This window comes from Octopus bimaculoides, chromosome 20, assembly GCF_046866305.1.
Source record: "Octopus bimaculoides isolate indiv1 chromosome 20, ASM4686630v1, whole genome shotgun sequence".
Lineage (NCBI taxonomy): Eukaryota > Metazoa > Mollusca > Cephalopoda > Octopoda > Octopodidae > Octopus > Octopus bimaculoides.
In genome coordinates, this window is record NC_142947.1 from 44914062 (window position 1) to 44937835 (window position 23774).

Here is a 23774-nt window from a genome sequence, read left to right on the forward strand (position 1 = left end):
GGGGGCGAGGAGATGGGGGGGGGCAAAAAGAGAAGAGAGGAATGAAGGAGAAAAATAAAGCGAAGAAAAATATCTATATATATATACATGTGTATATATTTTATATATATATATATATGCATACAAGATGAAACGTGTATGTGTGTGTGTGTGTGTACATATATATATATATATATATACACGTGTGTGTCTGTATGTGTACATATATATATATATATACACATACACACACAGATAGACAGTAGCAGTAATTATAAGTGTTCCCACATTTTTCTGGAAAAAAAGACGAAAAACGTAACTGAAATCAATAAAATCTCAAGGTAAATAACATTTATATATGTATATATATATATATATATATATATATATATATATATATGTATATATGTATATATATATACATGTATATATGTGTGTGTGCATATATATATGTATATATACGCATATGCACACACACACACACATATATATATATATACACACACACACACATACACACGCACACATATATATATATATATATAAACCTTAAGATGACATAGCCATTGATGTATTTAACTAGTTACAGGGCCCAGTAAAGTGGGGGAGGAGAGCAAGTGTGTGAGAGGAGGGGGTGGTTTGTCTACTACTTCCAGTGTTGAGCCTGCTTCACTGTGTCTGTGTATGTATGTATATATATATATATATATATATATATATATACATCAGTTGCATTTATATGTACATATATTCATTAATGCATGTGCATACATACAGACAGACAGACCACTGCATGGCTAAATCTAAGAGAGCAGGTGGGGAACACTGTAGCCACAAAAAAATATTTGACCATTAGCATGTCAGAGGTGGGAGCAGAGCCAAGATTAGGGCATATGTGTGTGTGTGTGTGTGTTTAGTGAGGGGACATCTACATAGAAGTTATGGCGGTAGTGGTGGTGGTGGCGGTGGCGGTTGCTTAAACAATAAAGAAAATATAAAAAGAAATATGAAAAAAATATGAAAAAAAAACAAACGAAAATACAGAAGACAGTAGTCAGTTTAAATCCCCCTCCTCCCCACATCTCCTTCTGCTCCACTCTCCAGACAGCACAGCAAGGGTGGGAGATTATTTGGTGGTCAGATAGCGGTGGGAAAAGAATAAGGGATTGTTGTTGTTGTTGTTGGTGGTGGTGGTGGTGGTCAAATAGTTAAGCCTCTTTTTTAGCCAAAGAGTGAGAAATGGAAACAGATGAACAATGTCACTAACCTTTGATTTTGCATCTGAGATTTCAAACATTTAAAGTAATAAAAATTATAAAAATTATAAAAAAAAAAGTTTGAAATAAGAGTTTCTAACTTTAGGCACAAGGCCAGCAATTGTTGTCTGGTGTATGTGTGTGTGAGGGGGGAAGCATCAAATCAATGACACTAACCCCGCGTCGGTGGGGACTGGTGGGTTTAGGGGTGGGGCTTGACTGACATTACCTATTTTTACCGAAACCTTACCCTACATCATGGAAAGGACGAAAGGAGAAGTCAGTATAGGCAGGGATTTCAATTCAGATTATTAAGAGCTGGAACAAATGATGTCAGGAATTTTTGCTTGACACTTCACAATTCTGCCAGTCCATCGACCGTTTCTACAGTTTGAACTAATTTCAATTGCCAGGAGCACTAAACGGACTTAAAATTAACATCAATACACACACACACACACACACATGTACACACAGGCTCTGTGCATGTAGCAGAAATAATGACAGCGATAACAACTGCAATAAACAACACTGAATAAGATATTGATTAATTAATGAGCTAACTTCGTTATTATTATTATTATTATTTATTTGTCTATGCATTACACTACAATGCTTACAAATACTCTCAGCTTGTAATAAATATGTAATTCGGTGGGGTTGAACGTTCGGTGGGTCGTAATTAGAAACACTGTGTTGTTCAGGTGTTTCGATTTGTCTTGTTTTTGATTAAAATGTTCCTTTGTCTCCTTAATACAGAATATACACACATACACATAAATGTGTATATATACATACATATATACACACATATATTTATATAAGAAATATGTATGTATGTTCATGTATAGATGTACAGATAGATGTGAGAGAATATCTAACTGGCAAGATATTAGCTAAAATTAAAAAAAAAAAAAGAATTGGATATGCTACACACACATTTGTAAAGCAAATGCGAAGTATACTGAGTCAGAGGTGACCTCCTACAATGGGCAACAGCCAGCTGATGGCTCGGTTGCTTTTGAACAGGTCTCCCAGGCAAAGCAACTCAAGTGGTTGCGGAATAACTAAACGGATCTACATACATAGAGGGATCATATAGATGTGAGTGTATATATCTAATAACCTAGCCAGATGAATAGAAGAGTATATATATATATATATATTTGTGTGTATGTGTGTGTATAAGACATCAGATAAATGCAATTCTACACCTGAAAAATATAAAGATAATGTGCACCACACACACATTCATGCATACTATACACATATACACTTTCTTCTGTGTGTGTGAATATATGTAAGGGTAAAAACTGTAGATTCATGAAATTGAAGCTTTTAATAAAAACCATTTCTAATACAGGCACAAGGCCAGAGATATTGGTAGAGAAGGTGGGTGGTCAGGCAATTACATTGACTGCAATTTTTCACTGGGACTTTGTCTTATGAACCCCCCAGAGGGGGACGAAAGGCAAAGTAGACCCTGGTGGGATTTGAAACTCAGATCACAAAGAGCCAGAATGAATAACACAAGGTATTTTATCTGACAGTTTAAAGATTCTGTCAGTCCCTCCCCCCCCCCCGCCCACCCCAAATATAAATAATAATAATCATCATCATAATAATCATCATCATCGTTAACTAATTAGGTAATTATTAAATGGCTTGTTTTCAATTTTAATTAGTAATTCGTTATTAGAGACTGATAATAAAATACTGAAAAAAAAAAACAGGGAGGTGCATAAGGGTGGGTAAGTCACAGGGGTGATAGTAGTGGTAGTGGGGTTGGGGAGATTGAATGACAACAATGGTGGTGGTGGTGGTGGTGGTGGTAGCAACAGTGGTAATGGAGGAGTCGACAACGGTGACAGTGGTGATAGCAAACACACACACACACCCACCCACCTACTAACCAATTCCTTCGCACTTGCTGAATACCAAGGGAGCCCCGCCCCACTCCTGCCCTTCAACCTTGTCCCCCAGCTGCACTAGATCCACTCCTCGTGCACCTTTCAAAGGGAGCCATATGTAACACAACACTAACAGTATGATAGTAGTAGTAGTAGTTATAATAATAATAATGATAGTAATATTTCTAATGTTGGCACAAGGCCAGCAATTTTGAAGCAGAGAAAGGAAAAGGGATGGAGGGGCATCGATTGAAATTGACCCTTGTATATGACTGGTATTTTCACTTTATTGACCCCCAAGAGGAGTGAAAAGTCGACCTCGGTGGGATTTGAACTCAGAATGTAAAGGGAGGTAATTCAGCAACACAACAAGACATCTTTGCGAGTTTTACCAAGATTCTGCAATGCTACTGCCGTTGTCCATAGCAACGGTGATTTGTCCTTTAGCAGATGTAGGTTCGTTTGTGTTTGTTTGTTGTTGTTTTGTAGTAGGAATTAGCTGGGAAGGGAAAGAAAGAGTCAACCCCGCTTAACCAAACCACCAACCAACCCACCTCACACTGCAGACACCAGGTCCTGCCACCCTCATAATTCCCACTAACAAAAAAAATACAAACCCCACCCCCACCGACAAACTTGAACACCACTTCTCTACCCTCCTGTTTGGCTGGGGTTTTTTTTTTAAGGGGTAGGTAGGGAAGAAGGGGAAGGTCCATGTTTTATCACACCCCTTAGTCTCCATCCATGCCACTCCACCCCTGCCACACACCCCGAGGTCAAATTCATTTCCTGTACCACCCCCACATCCCCCAATGCACCCCCCCCTAATTCTTCTTCGCCCTTGGGACCTGCCACCTCCCCACAGCAACCACCACCACTGCCACCACCACCACCGCCGCCGACACCAACTGACTGCGAAGGGGGAGAAGGTGAAAGGGGGGAGGAGGAAGGAGGAGCAGGACAGAAAAAAAAATAAAATAAAATAAAGCAACTCTCCACTCCCAAAATATACATATAGTAGTAGTAGTAATAATAATAGTAATGATAGTTGTAGTAGTAGTAATAGTAGTAGTAGTAGCTGTAGTAAAACATTCAACACAGACTCCTGCATAGTTTCTGCTTCTACACTTTGTTTTTGTTTATTTTTTTTTTATACGTGTGTTTGTGTGTGTGTGTGTGTGTGTGTGTGTGTGTGTGTGTGTGTGTATATATATCTGTATGTGTGTATGTGTGTTGTTTATGTCTTCTGTATTACAATAATAATAATAATAATGTTTGTTGCTGGTGTCGAAAAAAAGGTAAAAAAAAAAAACCTTTTTTTTTGTCTTGTAAAAATTATTATTATTAATAATATTATATTATTATTATTATTATTATTAATTATTATTATTTATTATTACTGATTCTGCATTTCGAAATATCTATATGTTGGGTTCTCGTAGCCGTTCATCTGCATGTTGGCCACATGGCGCTCCTCGGGGGAGGCTGCAGGGTCGACCTCGACAAAGCCGTGCGTGACGCGCTGCCTCTGGCTGCGTCTCCTCAGCATCACAACAGCAACCAGAATTATGATGAAGACGGCCACACCGCCAATGGCAATGCCAACCACGCTGTTGGCTGGGCTGTTGTTGTACAGGTGGTCAAGAGAAACCTGCAACGAAAAAATAAACAGGAGAGAAAGATGAAGGCAGTTATAAAAAAAGATTATGCAGGACTTACAGAAATGAAGTTTGGGTCAACCCACAACGTTACTCACCAAAAACTTTAGCAAACCAACACATGTCAAAACGTTAACATTACTAGACTTATTGTTCAGTGTTGACTGGAATATCTATATGTTGGGTTCATGGAATTGTTTGCCAGTTTGTAGAATGGGAATTCATGGTACTTATGCATGTATATATATATATATTTAAGCTAACTTCTGGACTTATCTAATTGGAACTGTCCAAACAAAAGTAATCAATTTACATCAGTAGAAGCCTTTTTCTTTTTTAACAATTTTTATCCTGAAAATCACCTGTTACTTTTGTTCTGAAGTGAAAGATGTATGAACATGTATATGAAATGGACGTGAGAGAGAGAGAGTGCCACTTATACATGAGAACATGCACATTCACTCACTCTCTCTCTTTCTCACACATGCATACGAACATACAAAAAATATGTACGCATATGTTTTCCACTTGGCTACAATAACCTTCTGGCTGCTGGTCAAGCTTTGCTTTGTTCATTATCCAATGTCCTACTGCCAATGTCTTCCATCATATCCCTGCCATAGGAAGCTGAGGGGTTGCTAGCACCTGCCCAAGGTGCCACCCTAGTCTATAGACAGAAGGAGTAACTTATTCTCCCTTTTACAGCCTGTTGTTGATGTGGGTGCCATACACACACACCCACATCTACATACACTAAACTGGGCAGTGAGGGGCTTGAACAGGTTCAATTGTACAAGTGTCACGGAACCTAAATCTCTGATGAAGTCACATGTAAGAAAAGAATTTGGACATAGCAAGAAAATCCATGGAAAAGCTTAATTCTAGACCAGCAAAGATGTCCCAACTAAGTGAGAAACAAGGCTAGTGCAAATGCTCATTTGGCCAATGAGCTTTTATGGTTACAAAGCATGGGCTCTGGACAAATTTGAAGAGAACATACTCAATGCGTTTGAAATGTGGAGATGTGTAGGAGAATGTTACGAGTCCTTTACAAAGATCGTCAGACAAATGAATGAGAATGAGTGAGAACAAGGAGGTGAAAGATGACAACTCCTAAACATTGAGAAAGAACAAAAGCTTATCTATTATGGCCTTATTCAAAGAAGTAGAGGCTTGGAAAACATAATCATGGAAGGAAGAGGCAAGCAAAGAATGCAACGAATGGACAATATCAGGGGAATGGTTGGACAAGAATATGGAAAACGTGCAATTAATCACAATGACATTCATTATTGTATCATCAATGCACTGCAGGCGTGTGATACACAATGATGACAATACATACAAACACACACATGTATACATACCCACACAAACAAACATACATACATACGCAAACATACAGGAGGGGGGTGCTAAAAAGTTCCTGGCTTCAAGGGTATCGTGAAAGAACTGGTTGGAGGCCCAACCACCTCAAGTTCTTTTACAGGGCTTAGGAAACCTGAAGGACCACTGCAATAAGTGTGTGAATCTGAAAGGGGGAATATGTTGAATAAAATCATAATTAACCGATCCTCCTGAATTTTCTTTTACCTAAAGCCAGGAACTTTTCAGCACCCACCTCACATATACACACACACATAAACGCATATACAAAGCATGTATATATATATACATAGTTATCGATATAGGTAAGAATAAAAAGGCCGTACCTGCTCAGCGATGAATGGTTGCTGACCAGAGTGAGCGTGGTACTTGGGACGATTTTGCTGAACATGTTCATGCGCTGCATGTTCAATATAAGTAGGACGTTCATCTTCTATGGACTCAGAGTCAAAGATGGGAGGTCTCTCCTCCAACAGCTGCTGCTGCTGCTGCTGTGATGGTTGTTGTTGTTCTGGTTGTTGTTCCTGCTGTTGTTCTTCTGGCTCGTCTGGTTCAGCTTTGGTTGGTTTAACCTTGTCGTCAATCTCAGTCACAGCTTCTGATTACAACAAACAATAAATAAGGCACTTTTTTTTTGTGTGATAAGGAGACAGGGGACTTGAGACCAAATTTTAAAAAACCCAACACTTTATTCGACATTCCCAGAAATTCTTACTGAGAAATATCAAAACACAGTTTTTAAAATAAACTTATTTTCCCCCTAAACTGGTGACAGTATTAAATGATATGACAGGGGCCAAAGATACTGTCAAGTTCAGTAGTACTTAACTTTTTTAATATTTGATGTTTATCTTTTACTTGCTTCAGTCATTTGACTGGGGCCATTCTGGAGCACTGCCTTTAGTCAAACAAATTTTTTGTAAGCCTAGTACTTATTCTATTGGTATTTTTTATTGAACTGCTAGGTTATGGGGACATAAACACACTGACTTCTTCCAGTTTCCGTTGACCAAATCCACTCACAAGGCTTTGGTTGGCCTGACGCTATAGTAAAAGGCATTTGCCCAAGGTGCCACACAGTGGGACTGAACCTGGAACCATGTGGTTGGTAAGCAAGCAAACAACTTACCACACAGCCGCTAATGTGGCAACAATGACATTATCAGCAACTGTGACAACAGTGACACCCATTCAGCCTCAGTTGCCATGCAAACCACAACACCACCTGACCTCAGTTACCATAGCAACCAGATCATTATCTGGCCTCGGCAATCACAGCAACCCCAACACCATGCAGCTTCAGTTGTCTCACATCCCAAAACTTACCGTCATCATCATCATCGTCGTCATCAGAATAATCCTCGGATTTCTCATTTTCAGCAGGGGTCTCTTCTGGAGCAGGGTCTTCATGAAGGAGGTACTTCATGGAGTTAGCATTAATTCCTTGGAATTTAGCCAAAAATTGTTCTGCAAAATTAAAGAGGACAAAAGAATTGAAAAGGTGGAAGAAGAAGAAAACAAAGACAGTTGGCTGGAGACATCTGAACAGAATTCCCACCCTAAATATAATATAAAACATTATAGGTTGTAATAAAAATAATTCATTCTAATTTTGATACAAGGCCAGAAATTTTTGAGGGGAGAGGCAAGTTGATTACACTGACTACAGTACTTGACTGGTACGTTATTTTATCAACTCCATAAGGACGAGAGGTAAAGTTGACTTAAGTGGGATTTGAACTCCGAAGATAAAGAGCTAGAATGCCACAAAGTATTGATGATGAATTCCAATATTTTAAATCTGGGTTTGTCCCCGTTAACTGGGGTGGTCAAATCTCTCTCACTCTTACAGCAACCGCTCTCACATCATCTCGCCATCTTGCCCAGTTTTGAGTATCCTCCCTCCTCAAGCCAACCCTTCCAATCTCCTCCTCCACCTGTCCCCTCCATGTTTCCTTTGGTCGACCTTGCTTTCACGGTTTATTCACTTTAAACTCAAGCACTCTCCTCAGAACATGATCCTCATCCCTCCTCAACACGTCCATACCACTGCACACCATTTGCCCCTGCCAGCTTTTCCACTGATTCCTCCAACCCCAGCATCCCCATCAAGTCCTCAGCCCTCCTTTTATCCAATAGTTTCACACACAACACATTGCTCTCTCGGTCCTTCTCAAAATTGTCATCTTGCTTTCCCGCAGACTCCCATACAGCATTGCAGATCTCACTTGAATAATAACCCTTTCTATTATGGACACAGGACATAAAGGCCTGAAATTTGGAATGGTGAGGTAGTTGATTACATTGAAAGGATGAAGAGCAAAGTTGACCACAGCAGAATTTGAACTCAAAACTTAAAGAAGGACAAACTGCTGCTAAACTTCTTGTCCAGCATGCTAATCACTCAGCCAGTTCGCAGCCTTAACAATAATAATAATAATCCTTTCTATTAAAGGCACAAGGCCGGAAATTTTGAGGAGGAGACTAGTTGATTATATCGTCCCCAGTGTTTCACTGGTACTTAATTTATCAACCCCAAAAGGATGAAGGGCAAAGTCAACCTCGGTGGAATTTGAACTCAGAACTTGAAGGACGAAATACCACTAAACATTTTGCCTGGCATGCTAAAGATTTTGCCAATTCACTACTATAATGATAATAATAATTAGTTTTAAATTTGGCACAAGGCTAGAAATTTTGTGGGGAGAAGGATAAATGATTGTATTAACCCCAATTCTCTACTGGTACTTGTTTTATTGACACCCCAACAAAGATGAAAGGCAAAGTTCACCTCTGCACAATTTGAGCTCAAAAAATATAAGAAGAAACACAACCAAACATTTTGTCTGAAGTTCAACAAAGTCAATCCGTGTTTTATTACATATTGCACTCTACTTCTTCTTCTTCTTGTATAATGATGATAATAAAAATAGATAGAAGATATTAAAACCTGTTTTAGCAGGACGGGAAACTTACCAACTTTGGGTCGTACCTGACGGTCGACTTCAGAGTCTCTCTTGAGCCAATCAATCATACGACGGATTCGTTCATCAATGAGGTTCAAGTGTTCAATGACACGCTCTCGGATGTTGCTTGCTTCCTTTGGATCAGTGTCGTGCAAGTGTTGGTAGTGTTTGATGGCATGGGTGCGGTCCTTCTGTTCCACTCTGATGTAGGCGATAGCAGTCTTCTCAATCCTGCGGACCTGTTGTTTTGGAAGATAAGAGGAGGATTAAGGACAACTGCAGAGGGACTGAAGACGGCGAGACTGAGGGGCGACGACGGAGGGATTCGGGATGACATTATATAGATGGATTAAAGGATATGACAGTTTGGTGGATTGAGGGAGACGACAGACGGGGGGGGGGGGACTGAGGGAGACAACAGACGGGGGTAATTGAGGGAGACAATAGACGGGGGATCTGAGGGAGACGACAGAAGGGTGAATTTAGGGAGAAGATGGATAGATTAAGGGAGAAGACAGATGGGTTAAGGCAACAGACAGAAGGGTTAAGACGACAGACAGATGGATTAAGATGACAGACAGATGGATTAAGACGACAGACAGATGGATTAAGATGACAGACAGATGATCTAAGACAAGAGGAAGATGGATTAAGACAAGAGGAAGATGGATTAAGACAAGAGGAAGATGACAGGAAGGTTATTAGAGATGACAAAATGATTACAGAAAACAATAGAATGAGAAAGATTAAGGGAAGCAATAGAAGGATTGAGGAAGGCGACAGAAGGATTAAATAGGTGGATTAATGAAGACAACAGATGGGTTAAATTGACACAAACACACAGACACCCATTTCAAGTGCGAGGGTGGCTTACCTTCAGAGGGGATTCATCCAGGTAAGACTGAAGGGCTTTCATTAGGTTCCTCTTCTTTACATTGATGTTACTCTGCACACGTTGTTGGTGAATAGCAATGAGTTGTTTCTTCTCAAGGATGGTCTCTTGTCCGTATGCCTTGTAAATCTTGTTGTAGCGCTGAGGGAGGGGGGAAAGGTGCAGCAACAGCAGCAGCAACAAGGGAGAAATAAAAGAGACAAAATGTTTCAAGTTAAACAGCAGCAGAAACCAAGCTCTAAAATATGGCTAAATAGAACATATATACATATATATAATTTACCAAAACATTGGAGTGAAATTAATAACTTGCCAACAAGTTCACTGTATTTCTTTCTTTTACTACATAATATAAGTTTTACCAACATAGACTAAGCCCAACCTCTGATCATATTTAAAGACAGACTCAATTCCCTTTCTTTCTTAAAGTTTTGTGGGCTCATAGGACAAACACTTATCAGATATCTAGAGAGGACCGTTTTCTTCTCTAGATATCTGATGACAAGGGTTCATATCATGGACCTATGAAATTTTAAACAACATGGAGTTAAATTGTTATTCAATAATATATGTTGTTGTTATTATTTGTTTCTTCTTGAGCCACCCCTGGCTCATAAGGGCCGGTTTCCCAGTTTCATTGGCGAACAAGTTCCCCACCTGGACTGGACGCCAGTCCATCACAGGAGGAAAGAGCGAAAGAAAAATTGTGGCAAAAGAGTCAGCAGAAGTGTGTCATTACCTTCTGCCAGAGCCGCGTGGAGCTTAAGTGTGTCGTTCATAAATACACACATCGTCGGGTCTGAGATTCGAACCTGCAATCCCTCGACTGTGAGTTTGCTGCTCTAACCACTAGGCCAGTGCTTTGAAATACTGGTATGACTGTATTTTTGCCAGCTGGGTGGACAGGAACAATGGGATTATAAAAAGTGTCTTGCTCAAGGAAACCTGCTTCACTTAATGAGTGGGAGCTGAGTAAGAACCAAGTCCCATGAGAAGCAAAGGTAATGAAGAGAAAAAAAGGGTGATGGAACCTACCTCTGTAAGTTCCTTGTTCAGTTGCATAGCCTGTTTGGGGTCAGTTTTCTTCATTTCACGGACACGTTCACGGGCATTCTTCCATTCTTTCATCATCTGGAACGAAAAAAAAAAAAGTTGATGTAGAGAGAGAGGAAGACAAAGAGAGAGAGGAAGACAGGGTGAGAGTGAGAAAGAGGGAGAAAGACAGCAGGAGAGAGAGTGAGAAAGAGCTTTGACTTGTCAAACTTTATTAAAGATGATAGCATGTGGTCTATGGCAAATGAATATGATGTGAACCACACACAAAAAAAAATATAGCCAGAAAATAGTTGATGACTCATGTCATCATCATTTAATGTCCGTTTTCTATGCTGGCATGGGTTGGACGGTTTGACAGGGGTCTGGGAAGCCAGGAGGCTGCACCAGGCTCCAGTCTGATCTGGCAAAGTTTCTACAGCTGGATGTCCTTCCTAACGCCAACCACTCTGAGAGTGTAGTGGGTGCTTTTTTACATGACACCGGCACAGGGGCCGGAGGGGTCTAGCATCGACCACTATCAGATGGTGTGTTTTACGTGCCACTGGCACGGAAGCCAGTCAAAGCAGCGCTGGCATCGGCCACGTCCGGGTGGTGCTTGTTTACATGCCACCGGCACGGGGATCACAATTACAATTTCCATTTGAATGTAATATAAGACTAAATTTTCTGAGATACCAGAAGTTATATCATATCTACAGCTGCATAAAATAATGGTTGTATTAAAAAATAGCTAAATATAATTGTGTTGCAAAGATAATGAAGAAAAAGAAAGTCAATATCTAATATTTTAATCTTTTCTGGCAAGAATGAGACAACTTTGGGTATGTTTCTGCCTTATTCTGACATTATCAGTCAAGTCCAGCCTTCATTGTAACTTCCAAAACTGTTGACAGAATCATAGAATAAGATGTATAGAAAAAAGACAGACAAACAGACAGACCAAGAGATGGCTAAGTCATCATCATCACCATCGTTTGATGCTTGCCTTCCATGCTGGTATGGGTGGGTGGGTTGGTTTGTCAGGAGCCTGCAGCAGACATATATATTAGAGGAAGGTTTGCTGGAAACCATACATACCTTGGTGTTCCTCTCCACCTCCACCTGTTGCATCACTTTTTCAGCAGCCTTGAATTTCTCGTGTTCGTTACTGTATTTGCCCAGATACTGGGAGTCACCCTTCAGGTAGGCAGTGTAGTCGTTTAGGGAGCTCTCGGGTTTCTTGATGCTGGCAGGGGTTGAGGGAGTGGTTTCAACATCTTCGTCCATATCGGAACTATGTTCTGAAGGGGAAAAAAAGAGAGAACATTATTATTATTATTATTATTATTATTATTAATAATAATAATTAAAAGTAATAATAGTTTGCTTTTAAGATCTTTTGTTATTGTTCTCGGCTGTGTTTCTTTTGGTCAGCCAGGTCTTCTTTTACCTTGTGGAACCCATTGTAAAGCAATCCTGACAATTGAGCTTACAGTGGCAAACTCGATCCGGCCATTTCCATCTCTTTATCAAATGTATTACTTATTTATTCACATTGTTTTGAATTAATCACACATTATCTGGTAGCTTCAAGATTTCAATGAGGTATTTGTATATTTGTATATTTTTACAATGACATTGTAGGATAGGTGTGAAAGGTTGGAGATGGTCAGTTTTAACATAAATAGATAGAATATTAGGGTTGGATAAAATGCAAAAGGATTAATGTCCACTTCATCATGCTGGCATGGGTTAGACAAAATTTGATGAGGCAAATTTTCTACAGATGGATGCCCTTCCAGTTACTAATCCTTATTTGTTTCCAAGCAAGATGATATTTCACAAAGCACTGGAAGCAAATGATACTGGCTGTTTGTATGACATTGGCTTGCTTACAGATATCACACAATGTCAAGAGAAGACGACACAAACGCACAAAAACACACACGAGACCTTTGGAGATATGCCATACTTGAGAGGATCTGTCAAGCCAAGTGAAACTGTAGTCATGGCTGATGCTGATGTCATATAGCAGGCACCTGTGCTGGTGGCATGTAAAAAGCACCCTTTGAACGTTGGGCCACACGGAGGTGATAAGTGACTGAGACCTTTGGCAATGCCAAGCTCGAGAAGAAGACCCATCAAGCCAAGTGAAACCGTAGTTGTGGGTGATGCCGGTGTCACGTAACTGGCACCCATTACACTCTTGGAGTGGTTGGCATTAGGAAGGGCATCCAGTTGCAGAAACCAGGCCAAATCAAATTGGAACCTGATGCAGCTCTCCAGCTTAACAGTTTTCAGTAAAACCATGTAACCCATGCCAACATGCAAAGCAGATGCTAAATGAGGATGATGATGATGATGATACATGTATACATATATGCTTATATGCATGCATATGTGTGTATATATATATATATATGGGCTTCTTCCAGTTTATATATACCAAATCCACTCTCACAGGGCCTCAGTGGACCCAGGGTAGTAGCAGCAGACACTTGTCCAAACTACCACGGAGTGGGACTGAACCCAAAACCATGCGGTCGGGAAGCAAACTTCTTAACCACAAAGCCATACCTCCTCCTATGAGCAGGCTACATCCTGTACTGCAACACCCACCACCACAACCACTACCAACAACAACAACAATTTTAGTTGGTGAGATGAATTAACAGTGTTAAAATTCTTTTTTAAATAAAGGCTTTGTTCTGTTATAGTTAATTAAAGAATCACCATCGTAATAGTTACTTACTATTAACATTAATCATTATAATTGCTATCATCATCATCGTCGTCGTCGTCGTCCTTATTAAAGCCACCATCACCAACCTCCCCATCACCACTACCACCATCCATTATAAACATCATCATAATGTTCATCATTTTCAACATCAACACTATCATCATCATCATCATCATCATCATCATCATTCAACAGTGTCTTAACTTATTGCAGCAAATATTATCAAGTGTGTGACAGCAAGAGAGAGAGAGAGAGAGAGTGAGAGAGAGAGAGAGTGAGAGAGAGAGTGAGAGAGAGTGAGAGAGAGAGTGAGAGAGAGAGAGAGAGTGAGAGAGTGAGAGAGAGAGTGAGAGAGAGAGAGAGAGTGAGAGAGAGAGAGAGAGTGAGAGAGAGAGATAAGAGGAAAAAAGAAATGAAATGATGCTGGCATCATGACCCAATCAACCTCACCATTACTGCACCATCATCATCAACACCACTACACTCGCTTACCCCTGCCCCCCCCTCCCCACCAATCAGCCAGACCGACAATGATATCTCCTCACCTGCTGAGCACTTAAATCCAGTAGCAGAGGATTAGCTTAATCCACAGAAGAGAAGTGATTAATCCATTCTAGGGATAATTAACTAAACAATAAGACCACAACCATCATCAACATTGATCAGCGCAACATCCGACAGAACCTCTCTACACAATCTCCCAACCAGCTAGAAATAGCAACCAAATTCCCTCAAGTCACGCATAAAATTTACCATCTTGAGGGGGGGGGGGGAGAAAGGACACATTAGATTAAGTAGATTTAAATATATAAAAAAGATGGGATGGTCACAGGTGGAATGCTTTTGATGACAGGTTTTTTTGACCAGGCTTCACCTGTGGTTTTTAACAGCATCAACAAGTAGCCATCTGTTTAATATAAGTAACAGTAAGTGGATGTTTAAGAAAGGAACAGAAGCTAGAGGTGTATCAAGGTAGATGGAAACAGAGAGAAGCCTCTGTTGTGTGTGTTTGTTTATATGCTTGTATGTCTGCCTCGACGTCATGTGATGCCTATAAACAACCCTAACCATCATGGAGGCGGTGCCTGTTCCAATCTTCCCTGGTAAACATGTCCAACCATGGCAGAGCATTCCCTTGCCTGGGAAGAGATGAGGGCTGTTGAAAGGAAGGGGCATCAGGCCTTAGAAAGGGTCACAAAGAAGGGCATCTGCCTCGTGCAAACGTGAAAAAGTGCATGCTAAAACAACAAAGGATTATACATACGTATATCTGGTTTCGGTCATTAGACTGCGGCCATGCTGGGGCACCAGCTTGAAGAAGTTTTAGTCAAATGAATCGACCCAAGGACTTTATTTTTTTTAAAAAAAAGCTTGGTACTTACCCCATAGATTTCTTTTGCTGAACAGCTAAGCTATGGGGATGTAAAATCACACCAACACCACTTGTCAAGCAGTGGTGGGGGAAAAACACAGGCACACACATATACATACGATGGGCTTCCTTCAGTTTCCGTCTACCAAAACCACTCACAAGGGTTTGGTAGGCCCACAGCTATAGGAACACTGCCTTTAGTTGAGCAAATCGACCCCAAGACTTATTCTTTATAAGCCTAGTACTTATTCTATCAGTTTCTATTGCAGAACTGCTAAGTTACAGGGACGTAAACACACCAGCATCGGTTGTCAAGTGATGTTGGGGGGGGGGGGGGCAAACAGAGACACAAACACACACACACATAAGTACAATGGGCTTCTTTCAGTTTTGTCTACCAAATCCACTCACAAGGCTTTAGTAGCCACACACCTGGTTTTCACACCTCAAAACTGCTGAGACAAAAACGTGGCATCACTGTCAATGAAATGGTCTCAGGCAAAGACATGCAAAAATGTTCATGCACACACAAATTTGTGATGGGCCTCTGTCCACCCACCAGTTTCAACCAAGGAACTGGCTAAGATGAGTTTATAGTAAAAGTCATTTGCTCAAGGTGCCACACACTGGGCTCGAACCTGGAGCCATGCAGTTACAGAATTTTCTCACTACACAACCCTACCTGTGCCTTTTCAACACACACACACACACACACACAAAGAACTGAAGGAGGACACAGAATAATGCTAGAGTGCTTAGAGTAATGTCCTCCTGATGGTGATGGATTTTAGCCCTAACATCACAGCTACCACTACACCATCACATCTATCCAATATTTTTTTTTTAGTTTAAAGAGTTCATGTGTGAAAAGTTCAGACATCTGTATAATGAGATTAAATAATTAACCAGTAATTAACAGATTGTGTGTTGGACTGACGCCATCATCATATTGACGATTCAACTGTGGAAAATCCGACAGCAATATTGTTACAGCAAACTCTACTCTTATACAACAGCAACGACTGAAACTAGTGAAAGATAAAAAAGTACACACACACACACACACACGTTGGGCTTCAATGCAGTTTCTATGTAACAATTTTGCCAATAAGGCTGTGATAGTAGAAGAGACTTGCCCAAGGTGCCACACAGTGGGAACGAACCCAAAACCTTGTGGCTAGAAAGGGAACTTCTTAACCACACACCATGTTTGCAACTATTATAACATTTCTTAGAAGGAAAAGAAAGAAAGAAAGAAAGAAATAAAGAAAGAAGCCAGGAAACCCAAGAAGGAAAACATCAAAGAGAACAGCCACAACAACAACTACTACTACTACCACTGCTGCTACTATTACTACAACAACAAATATACCACATCTACTAAAACTACCAACCTTTAGGACAGCAAACAAACTCCACACCACTGAAATGTCCGGGTTCTTTGCATGGCCAAAGCATGGCGAAACTTTGTGTGGTCATCTGACGCAGGGCACACTTGCTCATGGCGGTCTTGTTGCACTCGTCAAACTCGTTGCAGACACGAGAATCATGGTAGTGGTCAAAGATGCAGTGTTCTGGCACCAGCAAGGCATCACTTTGGAATGGTCCGACTGGAGAGGAGAAACAAATCAACATGTTGCAATTACTAAATGATGACGATGACGGCAATGATGATAGTGGTGGTGGTGGTGACAGTGGGCATGGGTGTGGCCATATACCTTTTATTGGTTTTTTTTTTTTTTAAAGATATGCTGCAAGAAATGCTACTAAGCATATTCTTCAGCATGCTAATGATCCTGGCAGCTCATTTCCTTGGTAATAATAATAATAATAATAATAATAATAATAATAATACCAGTTATGTACTGGAGTTAGCACAATTGACCGTTCCCTTTAGCCTAAATTCAACACCTGTGTCCATGTTGGAAAGCAAGGGAGGCAGTTTCCGTTGTTCTCTTTTAACATAATTGGTTGGTCTGGAGGAAGGAAGGGTTTTTCATGTCCTCTGCAGACCCTCCAAGACCAGTGACATTATGGCGTTAACATTATGCTTGAAATGCCAGAGTAAGCTGACGTCTGCAGGAGAAAGCAAGCACAGGCAGGGAATTCCTGAGAATTAACCATTCTGGAGAGAAAGGGTGAGCTGTCATGGTTAGTATGGGAGCCTTAGGGTTTTTAGGTGGGTGGGTGGGTGGGTGGTTGAGCACGGGTTATACTCAATAGGAGAGATGAAATGAGGTGAGACAACCATCAAAAGGCCCTGTTCTTCTTGTTGATATGGTGGTCTGTGCACCTCAACAACCTTGAGAAGCAAATCAGCAGGGCACATCCTCCTGATCAGGCCTTACATGCTGGAAAAGTCCAAGGACAGAAGCCAGACTAATATGGATCACCTCTTTCTAGAGGTAAAAGTGGGGTTTGCATAGGGCCAGCAGCCTTACTTAGGGGGGTAAAAAAAAAAAAAAGGGCTAAGTTACAGAAGCATTGATGACATTTCAAAAACTAACAAGACCTGGGGGCAAGGCGAGGCGGTGGTGGGGAGACAAATATTTTGAAGAGAGCGGATGAAGCAAGCACAAAGAACTACTTACCTAAACAACGGAATGGTCTGACTGTGTGGTTGCCGTGTTTGTGGCAGTGAGTGGCATTGAAACGGCACCAGTTTGGAATGGTCACTTTGTAGCTTGCTTGCAGGACGTTGGTCACTTCATGGTCAGGGTATAACTGAGAGAGAGAGAGAGAGAGAGAGATAATATAAATAAATGAATCATTTGAAGTAGACGGTATGTGTGGGGGCAATGCAAGATATTTCAAGCGTTTGAAATGTGAAAAGATTCAGACAATGATGATGATGATGAAGATGATGACGATTACCACAACAAGGATGATGGTGATGATGAGAATTACAATGATGAAAATGATGAAGATTATGATGATAACAATGATGACGATGACGCAAATGATAAACATTGGCGCCAAGATGACAATGACAATGAAGATGATGACAAAAATGATGATTTGTAGTGAATAAAAACCAAAGAATAAACAAAATGTGTGAAAGCCCCAGAAATAGTTAAAGACAGATTTTTAGCTTTGCTTTCATGGAATTAAACAGAATACAGGAAGATTCCATCCCCTACCCCCACCAGTCAGTCTGTATAGGACACCATTCTCTCATCATCATCATCGTCATATGTAAATTGGTACCAGATCATTTGAGAATGTTCCGTAATTACATAACAGCTGAGCTCTATCAGTGTAATGTAGAATAGAGTGTTACGTTACAAAGATAAGAGTGGAGTAAGATGTAAACCTCATCCGCAACAGGACATCAAAACTATTTAAGGTAGCACAGGTAACATTAGCCAGATGATCTCTCTCTGGCTAATAGCAAATCACATGGTAAATCTAGCTAATGGAAGAATATGGTTTTATAGCACCAACACAACAAAGAGGATAAGGGTGGGATGTGTGCATGATATATGTATATGATAGGACAGGCACCAATTACAGGTAATGTTACGCTAATTATCACCTGTCTGTTTCATACACGACAGCTCTGGAGAATTGAAACAAATGTAGATATTGAAATCTGAACCATCTATCGGATCAATCGTTGATCAATACAGACAGACACATACATATGCATGTATAGGTAGATCAATAGACGCACAGACAAACATAACTATTCATTAACAGAGGTGGTTGTTGTTGATGATGCTCACAGATTATTTCAATGTCAAGAACATCATCAGATTTTGTTGTTTAGTTAATAAAATAACCTTTATTAGCTTTTACTGACTTAACGACTTATTTACTTACCTGAGCACCTGCCCACTCCAACCTACACACACACACACACACACACACAGCCATGTGCACACATACATACACACACACACAACTAATAGCAAATGATTCAGATATTTAGGTCCATGTGCATGCATCTATTTCATAAATTCATCAACACACACTCCCACCCACAGTCGTCATCATTCTAATGTCCACTTTTCAAAGTTTCCATGGGTCAGATGATGTTTGTTCAGCCTGGATGCCCTTCCTGTCACCAATCCTCACAAACCCTCTCCATAGCCAGGTATTTTTTTTTTTTGCAGAATATTAGAAATGAACGACGTTCATTCACAACAGTCATGTGATGCCAAAACAAGGAGAGACAAACACACATATGATTAGCTTCTTTTCAGTTTTAATCTACCAAATCCATGCACATGGCCCTTTTGTTGGCCTGGGGCTATAGTAGAAGGCACTAGGCCAGGGTGCCATAGAGTGGGATTGAACCAGAAACCAAACAATAGAGAAGCAATCTTCTTAACCACACAACCACACCTGTACCTTTAGGCGTGTGTGTGTGATCATTTAACATCCTCCTTCCATGCAGGCATGGGTTGGATGGTTTGACTGAGGACTGGCAAGCCAGAAGGCTGCACCAGGCTCCAATCTGATCTGGCAGAGTTTCTACATCTGGATGCCCTTCCTAACCCTAATAATCACTCCAAGAGTGTAGTGGGAGCTAATTACATGCTACCAGCATAGGGACCAGTCAGGCAGCACTGACATCGACCATGCTCGAATGGTGCTTTTTACAGAGAGAGAGAGAGGGGGGTGAGGAGGGTCTGTCACAACCCTACAGGCTCTTTAGGCGTGACTGTATCCTGGTTCTCATTGCATATGAGTGGCAATACAATGCTAATCCCTGAATGAGACACCAGCCCATCATAGAGTTAACCCTCAGACTTTGCCACTGGTTTACTTTCGGTTGATAAACTACCCCTAATTTGCAGAAAAATGTGTTGGCGGCCAGCGTTTTTTTTGGGGGCCACAAGGGCTGCTAAAAAAAAAAACATTTAGGACAACTCAAAGGAAAGTAGGGATTTATGTAGGGATGTGTAAACAACAATCATGATAGTAATATTGTTTGGAATACTTACAGTTTTACAATATGAAAGTATTTGAACAGGACTGCTAAGACAGCTTTTGCCGTTGTCAGTATCAGCTTGCCAGCCATTTGGTGTTCGGTGCATGGAAGGTTTGTTGCAGAGGAAGGCCACCATCGGCTCAAATTTTCTGGCATTCATGTCCATGTTGACAACCACAGCCTGTAAAATAAAGAAGATAAGGGGTTAAGAAACTTAGGGATTAAAACAAGAAACAATATCATATAATAAATTCCTTTAAAAAAATCTTATTCCAAAAGATGCTATACCTAACTCAACAATCCAAGACAATCGTGATTCTTTCCAATTTTTGGTGTAAGACCTGCAATTTTGAGGGGAGGGGATAGTGAATTACAACGACCCCAGGATTCAACTGGTACTTATTTTATTGAATTTGCAAAGAAGAAAGGCCAAGATGAACTTGGTGACATTCATACTCAAAACATTAAATGCCAAGAAATATGCTGCTAACAATTCTGCCAGCTCATTGCTTTATATTCAACACATTTAGGATAAATTACTTTAATTGCCAAAAAGCAATGGAACACTAGAGCATAGCACACACACACACACACACACACAATCATACAAACAATTACTCTCAGGAGACTAATTGTTTCTCTTCTTAACAATATAAAACCGGTGCCCATAACAATGCTTCAGAGTTTTGAAAATATTTACATATTTACATTTTTTATTGGCAAAAATGTTTTTCATAACATTTGGGATATAAAATTATGCACTTCCAATTTTGAAGAGGGGGTAAAGAGGACTTTGGGGAGGGGGTGAGAAATATAGTGCAGTTAACCCTTTCGTTACTGTATTTCTGTTGAGATGCTCTGTGTTTCTTTCAATTAATTTTAAATATAACAAAGAATTTAGTAAAATAACTTAGTTATCGTTAAGCTAGTGTTAGGAACAAATTGTGACTAAGGTTTGGAAGATTTTAATTTAAAACTTATGAAAACAAGACATTTATACTACAAAGTCAGAAGTGATTTCAGCCAGGTTGGTATCAAAAGGGTTAAAGCAAACTAACTTCTCATCCCATCTTCATTTTATTTATTCATTTTTTTTTTTGAGGGGGAAGATCAGACAGAACACAGCTAGGACAATATTACCCAATGTGTCCTTCCATTTTGAAGACAGCACGTAGCAATTTGAGGTTGGTTTGGCTGCTATTCCAAGCAAGCCAAGTGCAAAACAGAACAGAAGCCAAATTCCTCATATTATTGTTGCTGTATTCGTAGTGGCTGCAGTGCATCAGTGGTAATCATAACAAAGATGGAGAAGGTGGTAGCGGAGAAGGTGGTAGCGGAGAAGGTGGTAGCGGAGAAGGTGGTAGCGGAGAAGGTGGATGAAGACATCAAACGCTGCACATAATCTTGTCCAAGAAATCTACTACTAAGTTGATTAACAAAAGTTTTGACCTATCCTCCTTCTATGAAAGTACCAGCTTAATTTCATCGCACATCTCCAATCCTTCGACCTCTATGTCAGGCAGATGGCTTGATGTAGCTTCATCAACACCACCATGACCACCACCACCACCACCAACAACAACAACATCACTTCAATGTCATTATAGCAAAAACTTCCCTACAGCAATCTTGATCTTTTAAGAAATAATCAATATACAGTAGTAGTAGTAGTAGTAGTAATAACAATAGTAGTAGTTCTGATGGTGGGAGTGATAGACCAAGTGGTGGTGGTGGTGGTGGTGGTGGTGGTCATGGCGGTGGCAGTAGTGAGGCTGGGTGTTTGGTTGGGTTGAAATCTACACAAGTTTCAATAAATGCTGCGACATTTCATGAGAAAGCGTTTGCAGAGTTAAAAGCAGCGCTGGTAAATACCAGGAGATTAAGCTACGTTGATAACAACAGAAGGAGGGTTGGTCACTAAGTCAACGGAGAGGATTAGAGAGTAAGGATTGGTAATAAAGAGGGTTAGAGAGTAATGATGATGATGATGATGATGGAAGTGGTGGTGGTGGTGATAGTTGTGACAAAGACGATTGTTGTAATGGTATGACAGTGGTGGTGGTGAATAACAAACAACAATTGTTGTCTCTGCCGACCATAACCACTTCAAGGGATACTCGTCCCTCTTCTGAAACTCACAGATCTAACTTTACAACCCGCCCCCCACAAATGTGGCAAACTATGGTGCCTCAAGAGTTAAACACCTCATGTGCAAATGTATACATGCACAGATACAAGCATGGCTGTGTGGTAATAAGGCTGCACCTCGGCCACATGGTTTCAGGTTCAGTCCCACTGTGTGGTACCTTGAGTGTCTTCTACTATGGCCTCAGGCTGACCAATGTCCTGTGAGTGGATTTGGCAGACAGATACTGAAAGATGATCACTGATTGTGTGTGTATCCCAAAACTGCTTGACAACCAGTCTTGGTTTGTTTATGTCTCCAGAACTTAGCAGTTCAGCAAAGGAGACACATAGAATAAGTCCTAGGTTTAAGGGAAAAAAAAAAGTACTGGGTTCGATTCACTCGACAAAATTCTTCAAGGCAATGCTCCAGCATGGCTACAGTCTAATGACTGAAACAAGTAAAAGACATATAGAAATATATATAAATCTAAATCAATGTGCTAAAATACGAATTAGATTTTTCGTGGTTTGAGATTTAACTCCTATTTCTAGCGTGGTGGAAAACCACTTCATGTCTAGTTTTTATACACACATAATATAAATATGTATATGCATGTAAATATATGTGTGTGTCTGTGTGTGTAGATATATAGTTCAAATTTATAGAAAGATGCAGACAAAGACAGGTGTATGAACAACAAGCAGGTATATTAGTTTGATGCTTGGGAAAAATGGAAAAGTCTCTTACGTTTTGAGTCTAGGCTCTTCAACAGAAAAGAATAAAAGGAAATAAACAGAGAGAGAATGTCAAAGAAGGTGTTGAGATTTGTTGTTGGCACTCCGTCGCTTATGACGTTGAGGGTTCCAGTTGATCCGATCAACGGAACAGCCTGCTCGTGAAATTAACATGCAAGTGGCTGAGCACTCCACAGACACGTGTACCCTTAACGTAGTTCTCGGGGATATTCAGCGTGACAAGGCTGGCCCCTTTGAAATCACAGGTACAACAGAAACAGGAAGAAAGAGTGAGAGAAAGTTGTGGTGGAAGAGTACAGCAGGGTTCGCCACCATCCCCTGCCGGAGCATCGTGGAGCTTTTAGGTGTTTTCGCTCAATAAACACTCACAACGCCCGGTCTGGGAATCGAAAACGCGATCCTATGACAACGAGTCCGCTGCCCTAAACACTGGGCCATTGCGCCTCCACTGTGTTGAGATATATATATATATAAACAATATATGAGTATATGCATATATATGTACATGTATGTATATACGTTCATCCACATGTACATATAGATACATAACTGGGTACATGACGTGGCAAAAGAACAAACACAGATATATATATATATATATATATATATATATATATATATATATATGCGAGTAAAAATAAATACAAAAAAAGGTGGATTTTTTTGTATGATTGTGTATAGAGGAATATATTATTTTGCTTAAAAGAGTTCCAACACTGTCTGTTTTTTATGTTTTATTTATATTCCTGCAGAACTAA

General features: G+C 40.3%; 1 protein-coding gene across 1 annotated transcript in view; it reads right to left on the reverse strand.

The window, feature by feature from the left end:
• Positions 1 to 1821: 1821 nt before the first annotated feature.
• LOC106870068 (amyloid-beta precursor-like protein) overlaps positions 1822 to 23774 on the reverse strand; it is a 97770-nt gene continuing 75817 nt past the window's right edge. The window contains exons 2-11 of the mRNA XM_014916039.3: positions 20147 to 20314; positions 17789 to 17921; positions 16592 to 16807; positions 12181 to 12383; positions 11083 to 11178; positions 10030 to 10188; positions 9166 to 9394; positions 7516 to 7656; positions 6516 to 6787; positions 1822 to 4796 (exon numbers count right to left, since the gene is read on the reverse strand). Of these exons, the coding sequence (XP_014771525.2) occupies positions 4542 to 4796; positions 6516 to 6787; positions 7516 to 7656; positions 9166 to 9394; positions 10030 to 10188; positions 11083 to 11178; positions 12181 to 12383; positions 16592 to 16807; positions 17789 to 17921; positions 20147 to 20314 (1872 nt within the window). The 3' untranslated portion in view covers positions 1822 to 4541. The remainder of the gene's footprint in view (positions 4797 to 6515; positions 6788 to 7515; positions 7657 to 9165; positions 9395 to 10029; positions 10189 to 11082; positions 11179 to 12180; positions 12384 to 16591; positions 16808 to 17788; positions 17922 to 20146; positions 20315 to 23774) is intronic.